A 26731-nucleotide genomic window follows, 5' to 3' on the forward strand; every position below is an offset into this window, starting at 1 on the left:
GCCATCGATAAACGACTCCTGGAAATACAGAGAGACGCGGGGCAGACACATAAATGGCCTCCTCAACTGGTGAGTGGGAGGAGCCATGGGAGATGGAGTCTCTACGCTGCTAAGTCAAGGAATGGCACAACTTCAAACACCTGAGCTGACTCTTGTACGTTTCTGGTGTACAATGTTCTGGAGAACGACTCACCGCCTAGAACGGCTTCGCAAACTGACCTCCACAGGAGAAGAAAAAGAATAAGGCCGTAATGTCTCTGAGGACTGCAACAGACGTGCCAGTGGCAACTTCATACAGCTTTTCTTGAACACCTTCGTCTTCAGTCTCTGGCAGAAGCTGCATCGTCAGAGTCGTGGTGTTCCCACAAACACCACATATAAGCGTTATGCCGGTCTGTAACTGACATCTGCACAGTCCCAAAGTACAGGTCCCAAAAGACTTAAAGCCGAACGACATTGGGGAAAGGCGCAGTGTTCCCACAGACAAAAAGCTGTTGAAATACGCCAGTAAATAAAAATGGCCTGAGGAACCCCGTCTTCGGATACACACTGCAGAAAAGAAGAAACTGACGTCCACACACCGGAGGGGCCTTATATGGCACCACTGATGTTCCAACCGCAGTCAAAGTCATCACGGAGCCATACAGCACCATCATCCGGCGCGCAGAGGTACTGCTGAAAATTTTCCGGATCCAGTCTGACACCTAGGGAGCATTCAAAGGTGAAGTCATCTGTTGCTAGATGTCTCTATCAGATCATAGCGTACGAGGAGGAGTACAAAGAGTGCTAACCTTGAGGCCACCATCTTGGAGGGAAATAATTTCCCCAAGAGAAGCTTGCATGCACATGTCAGCATGCCTCTTCCCCATTTTCTGTCAGATGAGAGCCGCTTCGCAGCTCCATGTGTTTCCCACTGAGCAGAAGGTAGGCAACCTATTTCGAACATTCTTGCACTTTTGGGGGTAGTATATAATTTCATCCATCCCTTCATTAAATTGCTATTTTTATTTTTATGCAATATTCCTGATGCTGAAATTGATGCAAGTTTGGGAGTTTAGATGCCCCCTTCCCCAACCCCAGTCACATAATAATAATAATAATAATAAACACCTTTTATATAGCGCCTGGTTACACTAGGCAACAGTGTGTCCCCGCGCTTTCAGACTAATTAACTAGGTCAGAACCCCAAAGAAGCAAAGGCCGCTAGAGGAAAGGGTGAGAGGATCTCAAAGTTTAGGAAAAAGATAGGTTTTCAGTTTGCGCCTAAAGTTTCCTTCCGATGGCTCCATCCGGAGCTCACTGGGGAGGTCATTCCACTGTTTGCTGGCCAAGTATTTGAATGACCGACCGCCCATCCGTGCCCGTTGGATTCTGGGCACCTGAAAGAGCATACGGCCCTGAGATCGTAGATAACGATTAGGATAGTACTTGGTAAGAAGCCTTTGAAGATAGACGGGACCTCTCTCATAAGCAATGCAGTGGGTCATACACATACTTTTAAATATAATACGCTCCCGTATGGGGAGCCAGTGGAGTCGCATTAAGGCTTGTTTCCCTGACGATCTTCTAGAGAGGTTAAGAGCCAATCTAGCTGCGGCGTTTTGAACGCATTGAAGCCTGTGAAGGCCTTTCCTACTCAGGCCTACGTACAAGGCATTACTATAATCGAGGTGGGGCGTCACCAGAGTATGGATTAATGTTTTCCTGCTATCAGCAGGAAGCGAGTCTAAGGTCATGACTTGGTGTAGCTAACAACTGGGCTTTGTGTATTCCTCCTAGACAGCCACACACAACAGAGAGCTTAGATGTACCTGGATGGGAAATTACTGACAGGATGGAAGGGCTGAGCTGGGCACAGCCCTACTTACACTTGAATAGGATGTGTCCTGCATCCACTGAAAGGGATGCATACCCCCTGTAGTTAGTATGGAACTTCGGCAGGGAAGGTGGAAAGCCTGTAGACTTTAAAGGGAGACCTCTAGAAGGTTCTCCCACTAGAAAAAAGAAAGATCCAGGTAAAAATATTGGTCCTCAGATATCAGCTCTTCAGTACACCCCAGGACCTGTGGAAACTCTGCCAGGAAGAAGGACTGCTGAATTGCTGAAAGGACTGCCAGTCTGCTGAACTGTTGCCCTGCAGGACTATTGCCATGTTGGACTGCTGCCTTGCTGGATTGCTGCCCTGCTGCTCTCCTGCCTGAGTCAGAGGGATTTGGACCTGCACCTGAACCCACAACTCTCAGAGTGACTCCTAGGGCTAGTCTACTGGCCTCCTGTTCAGAGCTGCAGGGCTCCCAACCATCTGTACCAGCATCCAGCTCTAGCTGGAGTAAGACCCTGACCCCCAAGTGGGGCCCATCAGGACCTGGACCTTTGGTGTGCCCTCAGAGAAGCTGACTTGACGTTTGTGGGCCTTTTGTAACTGTGAATAGGTCCTTTGGCACTGAAATATTGCACTAATGTAAAGTTCTGCCAGCCTGACCCTTCGCACTACAGGATTAACCATTCACATAGAGAGCCATCACCAAGCATCAGCCTGACCATTTGTGATGACACCAGGATCATCACGCTACAGAAACACCTGTCTGCGATGCCTGGCCTGCTCGTTCCACCTACATCTGCCTGGCCTACTCGTCCGACCTGTATCTTGACTGTCTACAGCAATTCACTGCTCCTAGCAGCCCCTCCACTGTGCTGGACTCAGAAGAAGGTAACTTTTCAGGGGGACTGACTTGACCGCTGTATCGATCCACGCTCCATCTCGGTCGGTCTGAATTGTGACTTACTCTTGGTCTCGCACGGCTAATAGCCGCGAGTGGCGCTTTGGGCTTTTTGGTACTATTTTAACTTAGATATTTAAAATGGCATCTCTCTGGATCTACTGATAGTATGTTTATCATTTTGGTCTATTTTTAATTATTAAGATCTACTCTATTTTGAGGTCCTTTTGTAGTGTGTTTACATTTGATTACTGTTAGAAGTGTTGCACAAATACATTACAAATTGCCTCTAAGTTAAGCCTGACTCCTCTGTGCAAAGCTACCAGAGGGTTGAGCACAGGTTAATTTGAGGTCTTTTTGTGACTTCACCTTGAGAAGGGTTGTGGTTGCTGCTTGAGAAGGGTTTCACTCTCCTCAACCCGCAACCCAATTTCTAACACTTATCTGTAACAACCAGCATGGATTCTAAAGCAGCCTGTGTGCAAATCTCACACTAGATTTAATGTTGGGCTTTATGCTGCAGCAACAAATACCAACTTGCCCAACTCGAGTGTTACAGTCCAGATTGGCACTGATATCCTCATGCCCTAAAAGGGCTTGCACAAACGATCTCTGGGTTTGTTAAAGTATTATTTATTATATTCTGAAAATACAAGAAGGATACAACTCATGGATAGCTTGTAAAATGCATATCCTTTCAAACCATCCTACTTAATGTTTAATTACAATTATTAACCAAAAAGAAAAGGGTTTCCATTTCAGGGTTTAAAAATCTGATGTTTTCATAGACTTATATTTGATCATAATGGTGTGCAATTCAAGTATGTGTGTGTATGTGTGTGTGTGAGTGAAATTTTGTGTGTAAATGACGTAAAGAATCAGTATGAATTGCATGCCTAAAGAAAGGCCAAGTGCAATAGGACCAAGGATGAAAATTCTCCTTGGATTTTTAAACCTGTAATAATCAGGTGATATCGATTAATTCTTTTGCTAAGACCATAACTAATGATCTCTAGTTTTTCTACGTTTTAAGTAAATTTCACCCTATTCAAAAAAGGCCATTCATAGGGGACTGGGATAATTTATTCTAAATGATTGCCTATTTTTACATGTTTTTAAAACGAATTTTTGATAGAATGTGCAAGGGGCCTTCATAAAATCCCTATCCATGACAACAAACCACAGTTATTTTTTTTATTGTATATTCACTTTTGTCTACAGTTTACATCATTTTCTGCCTACATAAACAACTACCTACCCATGCAGAAATGTGGATAAAAGCCTTTAGAAATGCTGTGTTTTGATTTGTACATAGCTGTTTCATAACAATTCAGGAGATTCATAGTCGGTACCTGATTCAAGCCTCATTATAGTATCCAACCACTGATCACTATGCCTTCTTCTTCTAACAGCTGCCTGTGAAGATCAGAGGTGTGATGGAGAGCGTTAATGTTCACCTCGCTCACAGAATGTGCCTGCAATGGAAGACCTGTTTCTAGAGAAGACAAATCTTTCACTTTCCTGTATCTTGATGCATAGGTGCTAGAAAATGGTTCTATTCTCCGCTGTGAACTAAACGAGTCCCTAAACACATTTGTTTCCATGTTTTTATATCATTACATGTTTCCGGTTTGTGAAATGGTATAGCAAGTATGTCTGCTTTGCATTTTGAGTGTAGACTAAAACATAAGGGACACCCTGCTGTTTTTGTTCTACAATGAACCTAAACACCAGGCAGCCATTAGAATCAGGTGAAAGGGAAATATTCCTCCAGGTGGAACAAAAGCCTACCCTATGTACGTTTTAAAGAGTTGGTACCAAATGTCTTGCAGACAGTTGCCATGACAGCTTTCACAGTTGTACAATTGATGCCACACAGTTACGTATGATATTTGTTTTAAAATATGCTTTGAATAATTACCTTTGACTGAACCAGTTTACAGGGAATGCATAGAAGCACTTTTATAGACAATAAATACATATCGAAAATGTGCTTTCTCTTTCCCTTACCCTCGGTAAATATAATTTTTAAGGCAGTGCCCATTTATGCAGGGAGATCCAGCTGTTGTCAAAAGTAAATGTGAGAAGTAAAAACCAAAATTAAATGCTCATTATCCATGAGCACTAATCTGCTTAGTTTAAATATGACGTCTGTATACAACAGCTTACTGCTTCTCTCACAAAATCTACTCCCTAGCAAAAAAATGGTGTACGATTAAAATAACCTTTATATCTACCAGAATGCTAATATTCTAAAATTAAGGAGATATTAACGGTAACCTCTGCATGATTATTAACTTCCTTTGCTGCACAAGAAAGGCTTTAAAATCAACAGCTGCATTCCCAGCTATTTGACATTCAGAAGTTCCACAATTGTGCCAGAATATAGAATTTAGGCACTTTACTTGTTCATTTTACCTCTATTGTGAAGCTAGAGGAGAACACTGGGGAATCAACGGAGAAAGTGCTGCTGCTGCTGTTGGTGAGAACGTGCTGCTGCTGTTGGTAGCACATCATTTAAACAGCACACATATTGCTTACATGGTTGAGGAGGAGGATGTGAATTTATAAAAAGTGTGCCCTCATTTTAGCTTTCTGGATCTCCAACCTTAATCTCTATGTCAATTTTAAACCCCTCACTTGGTCATTTACTATAATCTCAACCAAAGGACATGCTTTTAATTTTACAACAAGTAGTGCAGTGCTTAGCTGTGCCTCAAATTTATCAGGGCTAATACATTTTAACGACCTAATTGGTTAATAGACTTCTGTGGTGGGGCAGCATCAGAACACACTGGAATTAACTGTCAGATGCTGGTACCTTTGGAATTCCATGTTTCAATCGGGTTCTTGGGTGTTTTTTCTCCAGGTAGATATTTGTGGTTTTATAGGAACTGTGTCCTTATTTTAGCTTCTGAACACCTGCACTGGTTTTTCATGAAAAAATCATGAAAGAATACAATCAAATCTGTAAAAAAGTTCCAGAGGACAAGCATTTTTCTCTGTGTATAATCATCTTTGAACATATCACAGTTCCCATGATTACTAGGATTGCACTAATAATTCTGTGAATTTTACCCCAGAATTCAAGGGTCTATTTACATTACGGTATTAAGCAAGGGGAAAGACGCTTCCAGTAAGTTATTGACCAGGTACCGCAGCTTCAACACAGACCCTCTGACTTCACCCAGTCAACTACCTATGAGTGCCCTCACCTTCAGATAATAGTGCTTAATTATTTGCCATGCTGAAGGCCCATGTAAATCAAGAATGTTGCCAAAATCAGCATTGGTCTATTTTTTTTATAGAGTATTTCACTATCTAACTTTATAAAATTGAGTTTTATTATATGCAATATATGCTTATAAGCTTATATGTTTGAGCTGAAAAAGACCTCGATAGCTAAGACTAGGAATGAAAACGTTTTTTTCTGCAAAGATTCATGTTTTCTGTTTAAGAAGGTGTATGGATTGTTAAGATTAAGGTTCTGAGTTAATGTGGTATTGTTTACAAACTTATTTCATGTTTTCTAAGATAAATGTTATCGTTATGAAAAGTATATGAAATTTGTGATAAAGATAATATATTTGCTGAATACTGGGATCAATATGAATACTATTTAAAATGAAACATTTGGAAAACAAATTATATATAATCTAAGGAAAAAGTGGATAAACAATTGATTTCAAAATTAACTATATTTTGTCATGCATTAGGGTTTTGATGTAGGCACGCTGTAATACAATAAACATTTTCAAGGTTCAAGGTTCAAAGACACTTTATTCGGATAACGTTGTATCCATAAAAAGCACAGCAACAAAACTGATTAAAAATATACAAGTAAGAGAGTCATAATAAAATCAATTAGCAACATACAATATACAATAGTCTGTCAAATTCATAGAAAAATTCTTATATAAATAATGTGAAGACTCAAAGATTAGACATCATCTGACATGCTTGAACAGCAATTCTCAAAAAAGTGCCTGTGCGAAAGACCAGCCTTCATCATCCAGAGTAAGTAACCTCAGGTAAGCATTTTCCAGAATGATAGGCGTAAACTTTTTAAAACCCACTTAATATTCTTTAAATAGTATTTACAAAAGAACAGAAAATGTAAAATAGATGGACCACTCTGACCGTTAAATGGGCAGGGTAAGTGGTCGGGGTCAGAGTGGTGACCGAGGAGAAAACATAATACAAATTTAACAGTGCCTGCCGTTAGGCGAAATAAAAGGCTCCTCTCCCAATGACGCATGGACAGGTTGAGGTAGTTAGCCAGCAGCTACCTGGGATATTCTATGGCCATCTAGCTGAGAACAAGGGATTTGAATTCCTTTTTCAATCCTTTCTGTTCTACACAACAATAGAGCGCACTCCTCAGCTCATTTTAATTTTTATGCATAGTCACTGCTAAGCTAGGATTTAAGAAGATACTTCCCTTGTTAACGCTACATAAGCTCCGATACACCACTGACAACCAAGAGATATCCTTCCCTTTCTCGCATCCAATACAATCACTAATGATCTGTCTCGTTAAGGATGCAGCCGGGTTTTTCCAGACGGCTAACCAGAAGAGGGAGGGCCAGGCCCTAATAAAATCTTCTACATGGATACAGGGACTCTCAGCGCCGTACGTGGCTGTTGGCACACATTGCAATTTAAAATTAAAAAAAATAGCTAAAATGGCACCTGTTCTCTTTGGGCGTGGAAGACTGAGAATCGAGTAGGTGGCCTTTGAGAACTTGCTCCTGGAGTGAGCCATATGCTCAGTCCAGAAGCCGTTCGGAGCAAAGACCACCCCAAGATAAGGGAAGGTGCTAGTGCTCGTCAACTTTTGATTATCCACAGATATAAAACTAAGTTGACGTTTCCTAGGACCATCCGACAATATAAAAGGCTTTTTAAAGTTAGTACATAGGTCCAAAGTGTCCATGTAGTTAACAAAACCCTGCACTAGAGTGCCTAAGGAATTCGGAGTGCGGCCCATAAGGACCGCATCATCTGCATAGAGTAGTACCGGTAGTGTTTTTCCATTGATTTTTGGAACGTCTTGAGTCAATGATTTTTATGTTTTATTCAGTCCGTTAATGTAGATGATAAAGAGGAGGGGGCCTAGAACACAACCCTGTCTAACCCCCTTTCTACCTTAACAGCTTTGGTGACCTCGCCCCTGCAACCGATCCTGACCCGGGCCTTAAGGTCTTTATGAAGGTGCGCCAAAAAATGCACATATTAATAAAAATGTAAAATAGAATGAATTATGAATAAAAAAAGCATCCCATTTTGATTTGCGTAAAAGTCACGTAAAACTAAGGTAAACAAAGGAAGAATTGATCAGGCTCAACTGGTAGATTTTAAAATCGAAGAGAATTACACTGGGGTTTTGTATGTGCCTGTACAATCAGAATCAAAGTAAGACTTCAAATCCCAAATTAATGTTTTTATATTTCCATATTTGTTTTATGACCCAGTTGCGCCTCTTATATTCACTCAAATGTATCAATTTGCCCATTTCATGTTTATTTAAAAAAATGTTCAAAGGTGAATGTTCAAAAAAATATCCTGATTGCTGTGCAATATTCACAATCAAATAAGGAACAATGTATGGGAAATAGCAATATGAGTTGTTTGCACCCTTGATATAATTAGAGATTATTGCTGTTTTCTGCAGGCATAGCTGGAGGTTAATTCCACATTTGGAATTAACAGTCACTTTCGCATGCAGCAACCAGCATTAGTACTGATTCCAAACAGAGGACTCAAAATGAGGGCAAGAGCAATTTACAACTAGTTTTTTCCACATCAGGAGACGATATTTATGAGTGCAACCCTTTAGCTATGTTCATGGCCACACATGATTAAAAGGAATTTAATATTTGTGATTAGGATTTACCAAAACACAGTTGTATTGCACTGAGATCCCCTATCTGATCTACTACCACAGCCATTTCTTGTTCTAAAGATGACTCATGATTGATGCAAGGGGTGGGACCTTGCATCCTCTGCTTTAAACTCGGTTTTATTCTGCTATACATTATTACTAGGGTCAAGCCAGCGCTATATAAAACCTTATAAATAAATAAATAAATTATTCTCCCCTACATTGTGATATTACAGAAGCAAGACAAACATTTAATAATTTGAGAAGGCTTTGATCTAATTTGCTTTTTAATGAATACCCAAACTTTTTTTCTTGATCACCACCTCCTTTAGATTATTTCTGCTGATAGATGCTTAAATTTTTGATTTAGCCTTCGTAGGCATCTGTCTATTGGACCAACTCTTTGACAAAGCTCATGGGTAAAATAGATAAGCCTTAATCCTGTTAGATAAGTTTGCTCTATATGGGGGTACTGATTGTTTTCAAAAGTGCACCATAGAAATTGTTTCTGCATATGCCCTTTAGGGTCCCCACAGCACCCAGTGCCACTTTTAATGTAGGCCAAGTGAGAAATGGTCTTTTCTTTTCATGTGTCTAGGCTTTATGTCCGAAATCCTCAGTAGGTAGACTAAAGGTATATATTCTCTCATCTCTCTGGTAATAACCTCTACAACTATAACAACTGGAAGGTATGTGTATCATTTTGTGAAAGTACATCTTAAAATAGTTTATCGAGATTTTGCTTCTACATTATACTTTTTCTACATTAATTCTGACAGTATCAGGAATGCGCCTGCTCCCGCAAGGACCGAACACTGACAATAATCCATCAGTTTCCCCTTTAGGACTTTCAGAGAGGCGAGTAGAAAACCTAACCTCCTGGATCAGTCCTGGGTACTTCAGAAGAGATGTTAATGACAAGCCCTGAGGGCACTAGGAAATACCCATAGGCCTGTAAGCAAACAGAGGTGCACCAGGCAAATAAGGCATCTACAAAGGGAGCCAGAACAGCCAAGGATCAAGGAGGATAGGAATCTAGCATAAGAAAAGGTAAGACAACCACGGGAAAGCAACCAAGGTGGTGAAGGGTAGAAAAATGAAGAAAACACAATACGGTTACAAACTAAGCAGGAGTCATCCAACACGCAGAAAGTTGCCATGGAGCATCTTCCAAGTTTATGGCCCTTTCATAGTGACTATGTGGTGTTGTGCTCTCTCTACTCGGCCTAACCTACAAAAGTCTGTGTGGTAACTAAGAAGGTTGCTTAGTTAATGGTATCCTGCAACCCTCTGGTCAACATGAGCATGGAACTCTGTCATATCATCTAGAATGGAGTGCTGAGGGGACAGAATGTGGGTTTGTTTAGAAGATACGGCAATTGCCAGTGGAAGCTGCATGGGATCTTCTCTCCTAAATAAAGTAACCGGGATTGGCAATCTACTTGTGTCCTGACTCATCTTTATGCATTTAACTTTGATTGCCGCAGTCTGTCCTTATTCCTCAGCATGTGAGCCAGCCACCAAGAGCTGGTAGTCCACAGTCTCCAGTCCATCCTGGTCTTTCATGATCTTCTTGCCCAAATCCAAGTAGATTTGCAATTATGTGTCCTTCCCAGCATGTTCCTTGATATAATCTTGACACAGCATCCACCCTCCCCCCAGGATTCCTTTCCTCCCCTTGCATTTTCTTGGCTTATGGGGATGAAAGGCCATGCTCTCTCTGACACATTACACCTCTTCCATTACACCAGATAATGAAGACTCCATTGATAAATTTCTAGAGTCTAGAGTTGACTCATACTCTTGCGCTCATCTACCAGAGCCAGTGGTGGACGGGGCATTGGATGGTCATGGCACTGCAGCCATGACACAAGATACATGTACTATAAGATGGGTCTTCCATCTATTCAGTAAGGCCATACGTAAAAGCAGTGAGTTCTTGCCCACTGTTTCATTTCAAACCCAGGAAGGGAGAGATGGTTGTTAGAAAGCCAGACTTTTTCCCATAACTTATAATTAGTGACATGTCTTTTATGGCGATCAAGATATTTCTTATAGCCTACCATGGCCTTCACCAAAATGAGGAGAAGCTAACTTATATGGAGGAGCTGTTGAAGTAGTTCTGTATTCGAGGGTACTTCTGTGATGGCTAAAAACAGAGACCATAACACTGGATGGAATCCAGAAGTACAAAAGATGGGAGAGTACTCCAAAGTGCTCTCGAGAAAGTTGTAATAAGTTAACTTAGCTAAGGTAGCCCTTGAAGGCTAATCCCCAGGATGTTCATTGATCAAACATCATCAGTATTGTTTCAAGGAATGGTTGAGGCTTTCTGGTGGACTGTCAGACTGAGGGTGGTAACTAGTGGACTTGTAGTACACAGATCCTAATCATTGTAAAAATGTATTTCAAAATTTGGCTATGAACTGTCGGCCTCAATCTGCAATTGAGACCTCAGGTAGTCCATGTAATCATATCATCTGGGCCGAAAATGCTGTGCCAGTTCTGAGGTTGTTAGCAATTTTGTTAATGGGATGAAATGGCCAAGCTTTATGAAATAATCCACAACAAGGAATATTGTATTGTAGCAATGGGATACAAGCAACTCTACAATAAAATCCATAGAGGTGTTAGTCCAAGGACAAGAGGGAGTGGGAAACAATGTCAGTGTCCAGGTTGGCCTCAGATGTACACTCTTGGTTTGAGCACAAATCCTGCAGCTTATGATATACTAGATGATATCCTTTCACACTCAGAGAGACCAGAAGCTACTTCTTACACATCAAAAATGTTTGTGAATCCTAAAAACCCCGGTATAGGATATCTCTGGCAGTGAAAAGTCAATTTTAATGAAATAGCAAATCCTGTTTCATTATTCTATGCATTGGATTTTAATGTAACCAATCTTCTCTGGCAATCAGATTCAGTGCTTCCTGAACCTTTAATCGAAAGTCTTTGAACTAGGATGCCCAGGTTGTATTGTAAGAATTGTAGAAGGTAACTCTTTCGCTAGTCCTTCTTCCACTTATGTAGGACAGTATAGGTCATTCCCATGTCTCTTCCCTGTATAATACGAGATAATACCAGATCTCAGAATGAATCCTGGAAAAGAAGAGTGTGCATCCGGCATGCCTACCATTACGGTAGTGTGCATCCGGCATGCCTAGCATTACTGTACCTCATTGAGCTGACAGATTCTTCTGATCAGTCCAGACTGTGACTTTACGCTCCTCCCCGCCCAAACAATTATTTTAAAAAAAAATCCATAGTCCTTTATTGAAAATAATGCATATCAGGTTACAATATGCAAAAAAGTGAGCAACACACGATAGAAGGAAATAAAAACATTGCATCGATCATAAACAGCATGAAGGCAATGATACAAAAGCAGCACATCATGGAATGAGAGGCACAGTAGCCCAATTCGGAGCATGGGAGGGCAGCAAGAGGCAACAGGCGGGGTGGAATGTGGGCATGGGGGCCGCAGGAGGACAGCAGCGGGCAGGGGAAGGAGGGAGATACCTATAGCACTGGAGCCGGCACAGGCGGGGTGCCGGCAGGGAGCGCGGGAGAGGATGCAGAGGGGGAGGCATTTCGGGAGAGGAGATATACAACGAGAGGGCCCCAGATATTGCGCGGCTGACCAGCAGCCGGCGTTGGTTCCCAAAATTTTAAAAGAAGCATCTATCACCATGCAGCATCTTCGAGACATGCACTTACCTTGGGTGCGGGCCTCCGTCCTCAATGTATAGCAACTCTACGGCGTCCTGCGTCTTGAATGGTGGATCTACTTATCCAAGAGGAGATAATCTGAGGTTGCTTCCCTCATGGTCAAGCACAGTGGTTGTTTCAGTGACCGCCTGGGGCCAAGGACTGGCACTCCACTTGTCTCTCTTGCACATACACTGAAACCATCCTCATGATATTAGGAGCAGCCTGAATGGTTGTTCATGGCTCATTCCTGCTGCTTCTGGTATATTTGTTCCATGAAGCTATAAACACCTTTTTGCTCAAACTTCAAGGTGAAAGCTTTTGTATGTGTCTACTCTGTTAATGCAAGAGCTTTAGATTTTTCCAACCTGGATTCCAGCATGTGCAGGGAACCTGATACCAGACCCTAATTTATTCAGGATTAAAGAGGTCCAGGGACCTAATGCACCATTTATTTGTAGTCTTAAGGAGCCAATCTAAAATGGTAGCTTCTCTCTGGAAACCAAGGAGGCCAGAGTCAGCTATAGCACTGAAGAGAGGAAAAATGGAAATCAGTGAGTGGCCATAAAAAGGGAGGGGGGCTCGAATGGAGAGGTTGAGCCCCATACACCCCAACCCATCTCACAAACACAAGGCAACTCCTGTTGCCGATAGCTCCTCTAAACACTCAAAATGTAATTCCTTCCAAGACAGAGGACAGTCAAGTGTCAACAGTCAAGTGAAAGTGCATTTTCTAGTAGTGAATCGGAAACCGTTAGAGGGCCATACTGTAGTGCATCAGAGAACGCTACTGCTCACATAAGTCCTGAGTATAAGAAGCCTGGTAAATTGTGACCCCTGTGCAAACACCTGTATGTGCAAGGATTGCAATTATAAGTGGAGCCATGTTTATCACACCAGTTAAATACCTTTCTTACAGACCGATTAGCTTCAGCTATTCAATTTTGCTGGGGAAAAGGCATGTAATGTACCAGGATTTTGATACGGTAGGCCCCAATATCCACATTATTCCCCAAAACGCTGGAATAGCCAACAACTGTGGCATTTGTTAAATTACGAACACCTCATGGTCACATTTATCGGTTGTGATAACTCCGCACTTGTAAGCAGGTCCAAGTGAGGCAACAAACATTTGAGAGCCTCCATCTTGTCTCACCTGAGGAACTCTTACCGGGTCAAAAGCCTTCAATTTAGGAATGGACACATCACTGTCTGCGGCTGAAGTGATGGCACCTGCTATCATTCTATTTTTCAGTGAGCTATTGATAGGTGAACGGATCGTAACTCCGTTTAAGTGACCTCATTACACTTCCTTCGATTTCTTGGTGCCCTGAAATATATCTTACTGAATGTCTGGCACTGTAGGATTTGTAAAGCATCAGAGGTTAGGAGCTAAAGGGATAAATATGTGTGGCATACAAAACAGGTGGAAACAATTCTTGATTGACAAACTGATAACTCAATAAAACATCAGATCTTTCTGATTCCTATTCGGTGATCTGTGCTTTCCTAATACTGTATTGGAACTAAGAACTCAGATGTAGAGCGAAAAACCCACACACAGACCCGCACACAGAGCCACACACACAATGAAGAAGTGACCTGATGTTTACCTGATTTGCTCAATGGTCTGTTCTAAAGTGCGTTGAAGTAAAGCCATAACCCCTTCGATAACTTCAACCTCCTTTATAAGTTCTCGCTCCACTTCATCATGCACCAAATCAATTCCAATGCGCTTTTCTCTGGAAACAGATAAAGGAAAGCAATTGATTAGACTGTTAAGTGAATATGGACTTTGTAACTTTTGAGGAAAAGTTGTCACTCAAGTGTTGAAATGTTAATAAAAGCAAATTCAGATGAATAAGACTTGGAAGGACTCACACGGATGAAGACCAGCTTTCCTAGAAGGAGGCCTTATGTGTGCAAGAAAAGGGCATAATGAATAATGAGTAGAGAACCCTACCTGCAGTCTCGTGTAGATTCTGCTGCACAACAGAGGAGGAGATATCCATAAAACTCACAATTTCAAAGATAATGCTGTATTCATCCATCAGTGTGCTCCATTACTTCCCAGATAGGTTGGTGTTTTGGAAGTACCAGTACCATACCATATATACATCGCAGAATGCTGTCACAAACCTCAGAGAGGTAGATGGATAGGTGAAGCATGCCTTCTAATAACTAGAAAGATATAGCAGGAGGTTTAACCCAAGAAATATAAATCAATAATGGGTTAAGACAGGGATGTGTATTGGCCCCTCTTTTATTCTCTACTTTTCTTGCAGATTTACTGAAAGTATTAATAACTGAAAGAGGAGCAAGCCCAAAAATAAATGGAAAGCATTTGTCTTGCCTGCTATATACTGATGACTTAGTTATCTTCGACCAAACCGAATTAGGGTTGCAAAGAAAGCTAACTGTTTTTGAAACATATTGTTTATCCAAACACCTAATAGTAAATATGGAGAAAACAAAAATATTGTGTTTTGGAAAAAAGAAAAAATATTAATATAGCTGGTTCCTGGGTCAGACAAAATTGAAGTTGTTAATGAATATAAATACTTAGGAGTATGGTTCGACAGAAATTTAAACTGGGGTATGCACGTACAGGCCCAGAAAACAAAAGGCCTAGCAGGAATATGTGGGTTGAAACAGTTTAATAGTAATTATGGAGACATGTCTCATAGACCAGTGTTTAAAGCATTTAAGGCTATGATCCCCCCTCAGATGCAGTACGGGGCAGAAATGTTGTGTTTGGGAGGAAAATGTTCATGGGATAAGGAAGAAGGGAAATGTTTAAAAACTCTTCTCTCCTTACCCAGCTCCTCAATGTTACAGGCCATTAGGTTAGAACTAGATTGGCCAGCATGGAACATACAAGTCCAGGTAAACCTGTGTAGATTTTGGAAACGGTTGGGAACAGAAGAGGAGGAGAAAGTGGCATGTTGGTGTAAGAGGGAGATCCAACTGAGTGAACTGAAGTGGGCAAAAGCTACCAGAAATAAACTGTACTCCATTTGTGAAACCTTAAAAGTAAAAATTGACCCAGAGTCATTATGCATTGATGAACAGACGAAAGTTCTAAAAATCCTAGGAAATGAAAACTCTAGGCAGATTGACTTGGATTACTTGAATCAAAAGGAGTCTGTGCATTTTATTTTAAATACTTGAAGTAATGACAATTGTTATCCGTATCTAGATACTGTACCAAATTATGCGAAGAGATTGGAATGATTGAAAGCGAGAATAGGCATCAATCCTGCCCGCTCAAATGAGAGAATAAAAAATAGTTAAATGGATGACTGTGGTAAATGTACATGCAGGTTAGATGTAAAATGTACCAGGGTCCATTTTGTAATGGATTGCCGAAAATTGCATCCGGTACGGCGGAAGCTTTTAAGGCCACTCTTCTTAAAATATGGAATAAGCTCAAGGACGCAAGCAATTAAGGGCTAGATGTAGGTAATTCCCATTTACAGACTTTTAAATACCGAATTTTACTGATTCTGTATTTAAGAGTCTGTAAATGGGAAGGGGGCAGATGTAGGTAATTCCGAATTCAGGAATACCGAATCTGTAAGATTTGGTATTTACCGATTCGGTAAATACCGAATCGGTATTGCCCATTGATTCCTACGGGCCTTGAAGCCCATAGGAATCAATGGGCAATACCGATTCGGTATTTACCGAATCGGTAAATACCGAATCCTGCAAGGGTGCAGGGGGTGTCACTTTGACACCCTCTAGCACCCCAAGTACAGGCTTGTGTGACATGTGGCACACATACATGTCCTAAGGGCATGTCTGTGTGTCACGTTGCACAGGTGTGCATGCACAGATGTGCATGCACACCTGAATTCGGTATTTTACCACACAATAGGATTGTGTGGTAAAATACCGACTCTTAAGGGCCTGTGGCACTGCAAACTTTGCCACCTACATTTGGAATTACCGAATCGATAATTTTACTGAATCGGTAAATATACCGATTCTGTAATTTTCAGCCCCCTACATCTGAAAACCCTAATACCGGTCGGAAACGGCCGAAATCGGCCGTTTCCGACCGGTATTAGGGTTCCTACATCTGGCCCTAAGCTCCTTATGGATATGCAGTTCTTTGACATTGCAATTGCCTTGGCGAAGTTTGTACAAGAAGCAAAAAGACTTCTCATGCAATAAGGAAATGGGAAGGCAAATTATCCCATGGAGGGATAATTAGAGACTTGGGGCCAGATGTAGGTAATTCATATTTACCGACTCTTAAATACCGAATTTTACCGATTCGGTATTTAAGAGTCGGTAAATATGAAGGGGGGAGATGTAGGTATTACAGATACTGTAAATACCGAATCGTTAAGATTCGGTATTTACCGAATCTGTAAATACCAAATCGGTATTGCCCATTGATTCCTATGGGCCTTGAAGCCCATAGGAATCAATGGGCAATACCGATTCTGTAATTACAGAATCGGTAAATACCGAATTTTGCAAGGGTGCAGAGGGTGTCACTTTGACACCCTCTGGCACCCCAAAAATAGGCATGTGCGCCATGTGGCACACAGACATGCCCTAAGGGCATGTCTGTCTGTAACATGGCTAGGTGTGCATGCACACATGTGCATGCACACCTGAATTCGGTATTTTAACACTCAATTGGATTGGGTGGTAAAATACCGAATCTGTAAGGCCTGCGGCACTCAAAGTTGTGCTACCTACATGTGCTTTTACAGAATCGGTATTTTTACTGAGTCTGTATTTACCGATTCAGTAATTTTACCAAATCTGTAAATACAGATTCAGTAAAATACCGATTCTGTAAAGCATGCTCCTACATTAGAAAACCCTAATACCGGTCGGAAACGGCCGAAATCGGCCGTTTCCGACCGGTAGTAGGGCCCCTACATCGGGCCCAAAGTATTTTATGTATTGAATTTTTAAGTATTTGGTTTTGTCTTATAGTATGTAAATACAAAAACAAGCTTTTATGAGAAAATAATGACATTTAGTTTTAGGTCCTTTTAAGAATAGAATTTTATAGATGTATTTTTATCTGTTTATGATGGTGTGTGTAGTTTAAAGACCAATTGGTCATAATACATTTATTTTTGACTTGACTTGAACTGCCCGCTCTGAGCTGGCTGAAGTACCTCATCAAATATGGCCCTTATTATGTATTTACAAGGGCATAGCTATTCCATGGAAATCGGGAGGGAGGATGTTGGGGCGGGGGGGGGGGGGGTGAGTCACAAATTTTCCAACTGAAAAAGCAATTGGCTGCAGGATGAAGGAATGGACTTTAGGAACAGGTTCAGTACTGATTTGCATTATGAGGGCATGTGTCTAGAGTGACTAAGTGAGTGACATAAGAAGGCTTGGAATTCTACCCCGAGTGATTGCGCTGTTAGACTATTTGTAAACATTCATTCCATCACCTTTTGGGTGTCTGATTGCCACCAGTGTTCCTGGGAACCTGAATCTGGTGCAGCTTTCTAACGTATTACTGACAATGTTTGTCACTTCCATAAAGTAGTAACAGGTATCGCAAAATTCGGCCGTTTGCGCCAGCAAAAATGGCATTTGAGATGCATCAAGGGTCCATGCACTCGCAATTTAAGAATTTGCAAATAATTGCGAGTTCTCAAATTGCGATTGCATTTAAGGAATTGCAATTTGCGATTCCTTAAATGCAATGCATGAACCATTCCAAGATTGCGAATTTGCAATCTGGGGCCGCTATTTACCGCGAAGTCATACTACGTGGTAAATAGCAAAAACTTAGAAATATGCACTTTAGTGCATTTTTCTAAGTTGTATGTTACACACACACACATGTCCTTGGGACATGTGTGCGCGCAACACCAGTGAACATTACCATTACCATTTCAGGGGTGCAACAGGGTGTCCTTTGGACACTCTGGCACCCTTGAAATTGCGGCACATTTGCGATTCGCTAATTGCTAATCGCAAATAAGGAATGACTCCCCATTCATTCCTATGGGCCTTTAGGCCCATAGGAATGAATGGGAAAGCCATTCCTTATTTGCGATTCGCAATTAGCGAATCGCAAATAAGGAATCAGTAGAAATCGCAAATAATATTGCGATTCTTACATGCATCCCGTTTTGCGAGTCTTTAATAGCGAATCCTTAAAATTCGCTATTAAGGACTCGCAAAACATAACTTTGATGCATCTAGGGGTAAATTTGCACCCATTCAATGAGTACTTTAATGGGTGTAGATTTACTATATTTTTGGTAAACTAGTCACTCTATATATTTAACACCCTGATCAAAAAATGTAAAAGTTAATACCTTCTATTAAAATAAGAACAATGAGAAAAACCTACTCAGACATAGCAGACCAGACTCAGGCCCCAGGGCCCAACTACCAAATCAAGAACACATTTGACGGAAAGTCCCACACCAAAAGCCCTCGGCTGAAACTACACCTCTGCCTATCCCACTCAAACCTTGTATTTCTCTATGGTAACACATGACTACGGACCCATACAACACAAAAGCCCGGGGATCACTTATTTTAAATATATTTTCACACCACACTCTCATCTTTGTCTCTGCTAAAAGAAGCCCTGATGGTAGAGTTGTCAAATCGATGCTTGGGAAGGGCTCCATGTTTCAAGTCCTTGCCTTTTACAAATCATTTAATCAAGTGACTGACTGCATCTTGTACTAAGCACAAGTCGCAAATAGAGGAGGATGCACAGGAATAGAGCGAGCCAAGTCGAGTCATGGTTCTGGCTTGGCTTTAAGAGTCTGTGCACAAGCAGTCGCATGAAAACAATTGCCAAGTATATTGTGCAACAAACTTAATGTAAACATTTGATACAATCTCTTCAAAATTCAAAAAAGTATATTTCTTTAACATGCAGAAGCGTTTCTCCTCAAATTATATATCGGTATAGAAAGAAATGTTTTAAAAGCGGTCGTTTTTAGAAACATTGATGGCTTGCCTATAACTACATTGCCATTAGTGAACTAAGAGAAAAGGCAGTAGTTATGAAAAAGTGTGGATTCTTATTATAGACGGAGCAACATTACAGCCTATAAAATCAAACATAAGGGAGCTTGCACGTCGCACATCCTGAACTCAAGTATTCTAAAGAAAAAGGAGGCTCCGTGAAGTAAAGTATGTGCCTAGGATCACACAATTTGGACAAGCAGTGAAACCCACATGGATTCCATGTAATCTGGTTTCACATTTTGAAATTCAGCAACCAGATGGGTCTCTTTCTCTCTCTCAGCCTCTCCACTCTCTAACGTCCATTTACATCAAAGGTCACTGTTTTGCTTTTTATTCTTCGCTCACAATGAGAAAAACCAACGCCGAGATAGTAGACTCGACTCAGGGCCCCCAGACCCAAAAACCAACCAAGACTACATTTATTTGGGGGGTGCCACAACAGAAGCTACACCCCTGTGTATTTGGGTGTTGGACCCTGCACAAAGAACTGTCACCCTCACCTTCTATTATGTTCAAGAAGTGGGTGAGTTGTCGTTTTCAGAAAGCACATATATGCGTGCACAGAGGGATCTCTTGACATTAACAGAAGCTTGGGAGGGCCCAGTACTCTCCCCTACACTCCTATTTTCCACTCCACCTGCTGCTGCCATCTTGCTTCATCAGTGTTAGCCATTCACTCTGATCCTAGTCCACCACTGCAAAAAAGTCAATTATTTTCAAAATACCAAACACAGCTACAATAGAAACATCAATCTTTTTGGCTCGACCTACAGGAACTATAGCTGTGTGCCAGACCTTATTTCAGCAACACCATAAACATGCAAAATTATTCATTTATATAATTCCTATTAGCCATGCTTAAAGAACACACCAATCACATTTCTGGTCGGGCAAGAGGAGTATTTTAGTAAATAATTTGCTAGACTATTATGGGTGTTGACTGCCTGCCTCTGGAGTGCTTCCCATTGCAGCACATAGACGGTTAATTAATGTCCTTGTTCTGTACTGAAGGTGAACCATTTGTGATTTTGCACCCAAAATGAATTGTGCACTAAAATGTATTTTGCGACTGAATGTGATTTCAGCTCCTAAAAGAGTTTCCCCGCACCTGCTGATGTTGCACCACTGGTGAATTTGTATGGCAACTTGATTGATCAAAATGTGATTTTGCTCCAAAATGTTATTCCACAATGAACATTATTCTTCACCAAATGTGCCTTTATACCGAAAAGTGATTTAAACTAAAATGTTAATTGTGTTCATAAGGAATATGCTACATACCTCTTAAACCTAATGTAACATCTCACTACCACAGTTTCTTTCTGTATTGATTTTAGTTGGGTTGGGTTTTTGGGCACTGGTAGTACTGACAAATGGGTGAGCTGCAGATGAAGATGGAATAATGGTAAGATACTGCTAAGCACTTACAAATTACTAGGTCTATAGAGCTTTGCGTAAAGCATGAGATTGGTTTAAGAACGTAACGTAAGAGGAAAAGTGTAACTTTAGTGGTAGTGTGTTCCATTGTCTCAAATCTGCCACCGACAACGCTTGGTCACCTTATGATTTGGCACCTTGCTGACGGTATTACCACGAGCATTTGACCACCAGATCTTAAGTCTTCTGATGGCTTACATTGCTGGATCTTTGCAAGCAGTGGGATATAGGTGGGAGGATGTATGTGGGCCTTATGGATTCAGCACATTGCTTTAAAGAGGACCCGGTGCTTAACAGGAAGCCAATGCAAGGAAGCAAATGCCGTGGACACATGGCCTCTGGCCTTCAAACCCTCACACCTATGGCAAAATATGCAGTGAAAGTTTGTGTAAGTTGCAATTTAGGAATTTGATATTGTGGGCGATCCAAATAAATTTAATTGCAATATTCGACATGAGGATTCAAATGCATTAAATGTTTGGATTCTCTGTGAGACAGTCAACATGAAGATGATACGGTTTAAAAAATGTAGCTGAAAAAGGTAAGATTTTACTACTGTCTCGATTGTTTGACACAGAGAAAGAGCACTGTCAAATTTCACTCAAACAATTTTCACACATAAAAAGGGAGCAGGCATTTGCCCAGTTCCTCTAGACAGAAACTCAGATTCCAAAAAGAGGAGGAAATTGATTGAGCAGTATCTCTATTCTACCTAGATTTGACCACACACTTGTGCTGACTGCACTAAAAGTGATTTTGCACCTAAAAGTGATAATTCACCAGAATGTATTTTTCTCCTAAATGTGATTTATGATCCTAAAATTTTTTTCACATCGATTCTAGACTATGGATGATTTAGCATCTCAGTGTGATGTTGCACTTAAATGGGCTTTTTTAACAAAATTTGATATCCAAAACTGCTTAATTTACACCAAGTAATTAGCCTGCGCCTAAGTGATTTTGCACCTACAGTGATTTTTCACATAAATAAGATTAGTACTCTTGCAGGTTTTTGCTCAATCATCCTCATTTTGCGCCAAGGCAGAGGGATGGGGATCCTGCTAGGGGCCCGCAAAGTCGCTTTCTGACAGCTTTTCCATGTCAGAAAGTCCAACATGGAAAGGCTGTCTGAAACCAACATCATAATCCCAACGGTGGAAACGCCATCCATAAGCGATTATGATAGGTATACGACTGGTCGACATGCTCTTTAAGCCCATTAGAACACATTTGGATTGACCGGGCAATTTACACTCTGACTAGCGACACTGAAATTCAGCGGTCAGACTGTAAACCTAAGGTGTCCGTCAGTAAGCCTCCAATGAACAGTCGGAGACTGACCAACCAACATAATAATGAGGACCTAAGAGTGTTTTTGCAAGTGAATGGGATTTTGGCCTAAATGTAATATCACTTAAAAATGAATCGACACTCTTGCTCATGTCGTGCCACAAGTGATTTTACACATGAATGGGATTTGGTGCCTGAAGGTGACTTTGCATATGTAGTTAATTTGGCACTTAAAAGTGTTTTATGACTAAAGGGGACTTTGCACATAAGTGATTTCTGCACTTAGATGTTTTCACACTCATGCTGCTGTTGGGACCAATGTCATTTTGCAGCTCTATATGCTATCAACTAAAGTGCGCTAAATTAAAACTGGAATTTCCTTTTTTTTGCAAAGCACTTACTCTTCTTTACCCCTAAACAAAACAAAAGCCATTCTGGGACAAACTTACAACCTCAGCTTACCATGATCTGAAAAGAGAGCTATACATCACCCTATATGAAAATGGGAAGTCATGATCTGCAGATATCAACCTCCAGATCTTCACCACTTTGTTTGATATGCAGTAGGCCCTAAAAGCTTCTAGCATAGCTAGCGGGGTTGACAGTGATACTTTGAATATCATCTCTATTGACACTATTAGCCCGTCGACTAGCTCATTTTCATCAGTCCCACATCTTCACAATTTTAACCAAAATAAATTCAGAAAGCATAATGCTAGCATAAATCATAACCCGGCACAAAGCTACTCTACCTCCAGCAAAGACCTAGCTATTGTCAATTATCACACTTACAGTCTTCCTGGTACTGTCACCCTTCGCTACAGCCTCCTTCTGGGTACTTCATCACTAATGCATTAGAGTACCCTGCCTCCCAAATCCACAGTCTGCCTTCGTTGATGGGAAATGTCTGCCTATTTAAGGTGGACCATCTAATATATATATTTTCTGTCTATCGGGGGTCAAAACCAATAACAGCCGCTCCACAAACCTTTCCTAAACTGAAAGTAACCTCCATAACATCAGATCCCTTCAACGTACAGAGATGACCATAGGGTCAAGGGTCAACTTTAAATCTAACAGATAGTCCATCAGGGTGGTGGAGGTAACATCATTTGCCAGCCTAACGGACAGAGTACTCTCCGTCAAACTGTAAATCAGGCCCACAGTCTTCAAATCGCCCTCTCCATTTCTCCAGCAAACACTCTCCTTCAAGGAAATGCTCTGGTGCACTACAACTCACTCGGCACAAATTTTCTGGAAGAGGCCAACACGCACGCTAACTACAACAATAATAGAAGCAGAAAAGGATTTGAAGAAGCAGCTAGGTCAATGAATGAATGCACATATTATCAACATTAAAAATGTGGTTAACCTATAGTGAGAAGTGTGTGTTTTGAGCTTATCCTGAAAATATTTAAGAAAATACATTGTGTGATTTAAATACAAATGCCACAATCCCATATTGGTAAGCACTAGATGTATGTATTTACACTGTGCACTCTGTGTCATGAATTCTTAATTTTAATTGCCCTGGTATTGCCCATGCTTGGGGACCCTACAAGCATTGTATCCCCTTCCTAGACAATGAACTTAAGATTTCTCTCCATTCCCTCCCCACCATCAAAGTAAACTCTCCCTCCTGTATGAAAATACCTTACAGGGAGAAACATTTGAAGTATCTAAGCTTCCTTGCTAATGAAACCTACGATTATTGTATGTACAGTGACAATAGTGACGGAGAAAGAAGGTCAGGGAGCATAATTAAAGTATATACATTTAAGGTTTCTTTCTATTGTACAGGCTAGATTTAGCCTTACACAGAGACTGGATGTTAGAGACAGGGGATTTGGTCATATAATTGATGAGTAAAGTTTGCATATATCCTTTGTGGGCAGGTGGCTTTTGGGCACAATGATGATCCAAAAACATCTCAGTATTCAAAGGAGAGACTCTTAATGACACAGGGAGGCTATACCAAATGGTGTCCAGGATCAATCCCCATGCTGTGAATCTGATGTTACTACATTGCTGGAGAACAAAACAACATATTTACAAAATCCACACCACCCTCTCACAGATTTACTTTGGCTTATTGATCAGAATGAATGTACAATATGTGTAATAGTGTGTGTTAAACAACTCTAATAAAGACATAATTGTTGTCTTGATTCCTCTGCAATACATATGAGCCCTTACGATCTTTGCAAGAAGGTTTCAATATGTGAATATCTTTCCATTTCTAAAGTAAAGTTAACTAAATCATTGTCAGGTTTGCAATAAAGCAAAAAGCTAACCCTTCTATCTTACAAAAATAGCAATTATAATTACATTACCTGTTCAAAAGGCACTGCTGAGCAATATTAAGGGGTTCCACGCAGCTCTCCAGTGCTTTTTCCAGTCTGACCTTATAACTTAGTAAAAAGTCTATTTCAGTAACTATATCATCTAACTTTTTGTCTAGTTCACTCTTCCAATATCTGACTTCTTGAAGTCTCTGATCTGTAACAGAAAGAAATTAGAAATCAATTAAAAAATTGAATTATTAGGAAACATCTCATATCTGCACAAATTCAATTGATTGTTACCTAAGAGTAGGCACTGTTAATGGATCATTCCTCTGCGTATGTTTGATATGTTTTCCTTACTCTCATTTGTGCATTCACATACTTTATAGATATATATTTGGAAATTATTGTTATTTGGATTTTTCAGTTTGCCATTAGGAAAACCTGCCTCATCAATGACCATGATCATTTTTCCTGCTTATCCATCAGGACTGCGAACATTATTAAACTATCTAAAAAATGAAGTTACTTGCTTTTGCTTTAAAACTAGTATTAACCAAAATATGTTTGAGTTTTAATATTTTTTAGAAACTGTAATGGAAATACAGTGTTGCCTGTAGAAGACAATCTGCCATTCAGTACCCACAATGCTCTGTTCTAGCTACTCACACTCAGTTCTACTTGAAGCTCTTTGATTTTATGATGTAAGAAGGTATGGGCAGGCTGGTCACCAATCATGGGCGTTCTCATGATACAGAACTATAATTAGAGTTAAGAAAATGTTCTTTTTTTAACATTGGATCCTCGTAATATGGAACTGCTAGAATGGGATACTAAGATATGGCAAGGAGAAGGTCCAAACAAATTTCTGAAACACAAATTACAAAAAAGATTCTTAAGGGCAGTTAGCCTTACAAACTAACTTATTTCAAACTTCAATAAAGTTTGCTGAGAATATGAATTGACTTCTATGCAGTAGCACAGCATGTATTAGCAAAGGGAATGTTACCTAACAATGCTGGTTGGGCAGCTTTTCCCTCAGTAGAATGAACTTTAGGCTTCGCTGGAAAGAGTCCATGTTTGTATTCTGATAAGATAATCATCAGCTAAAAAAAGTATTCTTCTAGTTATTGTTTGCCAAGTACAGTAGTCCTTTTACAAGGAACTGAACAAGAAACAAAAAGATGTTCAAAGTAGCATCTCAGAGACCTTTTAACATCTACTGTATATAGCAACTGTTCAGCTGACCCTTTGGATTAGCATAAACACAGGAAAATACACGGTCTGATTGAAATGATAGTTTGACATCACATTCAGTAGGAAGGAAGTATGCACACATTCAGGAGCCTCATTTATAGGGCTGCTCCCTAGAACAAAGTTTAGTTGGCATGTACCTTCCTCGTACCACAGGTATCAAAAGGCCAACTTCAAAGAAAATTGTTTTCATTCTCAGGTATTATTCTGTGCAAAATAGAGGCACTTCATTATGTTCCCTGCTTCCTGCCTCAGCTAAAATATTAGAAAGGTTAGTGGTCAATGTTCAATTAATGGACCACTTGAAAGGGTTCAACTTCTTTCATCCATTTCAATGGGGAATCAGGCCGTGGCACTTGACGAGTTAACTCTTCTTGATTTGCCAGCAGCATTCAAAACTGTGTCACATGATATACTACTGCAGTTTCTTTACGACATTGGGGTCAAGGGTAGTGTTTGATTGTAGTTTCAATCTTTCTTGACAAACAGGAAGCAGGTGGTCGTGGTTGATCACTTTATCTCAGTGGGAAAAGTGTAAAAGCATGGGGTCCCTCGGACCTCTTCATATCTCCGCTGGATTCTCATATTGAATCCTTTCGAAAAGCTATGACATCATACAGATATTATACCCAATTGATTCAATCTTTGGATAAGAATTCCTTTGGTTCTGAATTAAAGTTTATGAACTGTTTTATTCATGTCCTGAACTGTAATAATTTAAAGTACAATACGGACAAAACAGAAATTCTTCTGTTTGGAAAAAAATAACTTTTCCTCCGTGAGGGACTGGTGGCATGATGGAATTGCTAGCCTGCCCCTTGTCTCATATCTGTGGAAACGAGTATAGGGGTCAAATTTGACTGTGATCTTCCATTCTGTCAGCAAGCTATGACAGTGTTGGAAACCTGTATTTTTCCCTCATTAGATCTAGTAAAAAATGTTTTGAGTTTCTCCCTCTTGTGGCCAGGAATATCGTAGTGTGTGCCTTAATTACCTCTTGAATTGATTATTGTAATAGTCTCTTTTAGGCATCTTTAAATAGCTCATTAGCAAGTTGTAGATTGTGCACAATGCAGCAGTTCAACTGGTGCTTAGACTCCCTCATAAGAGTTCTACATCCAAGCGGCTTAGGGCACTTTATTTGCCACCTGTGCAGGAACAGATCCTAT

At 40.5% G+C, this 26731-nt stretch overlaps 1 protein-coding gene across 1 annotated transcript in view; it reads right to left on the reverse strand.

The window, feature by feature from the left end:
• TEKT1 (tektin 1) overlaps positions 1 to 26731 on the reverse strand; it is a 112664-nt gene that overhangs the window by 49367 nt on the left and 36566 nt on the right. The window contains exons 3-4 of the mRNA XM_078683538.1: positions 24357 to 24522; positions 13929 to 14057 (exon numbers count right to left, since the gene is read on the reverse strand). Of these exons, the coding sequence (XP_078539664.1) occupies positions 13929 to 14057; positions 24357 to 24522 (295 nt within the window). The remainder of the gene's footprint in view (positions 1 to 13928; positions 14058 to 24356; positions 24523 to 26731) is intronic.

The sequence above is a fragment of the Lissotriton helveticus genome, chromosome 3_1 (assembly GCF_964261635.1).
Source record: "Lissotriton helveticus chromosome 3_1, aLisHel1.1, whole genome shotgun sequence".
In the NCBI taxonomy this organism is placed as follows: domain Eukaryota; kingdom Metazoa; phylum Chordata; class Amphibia; order Caudata; family Salamandridae; genus Lissotriton; species Lissotriton helveticus.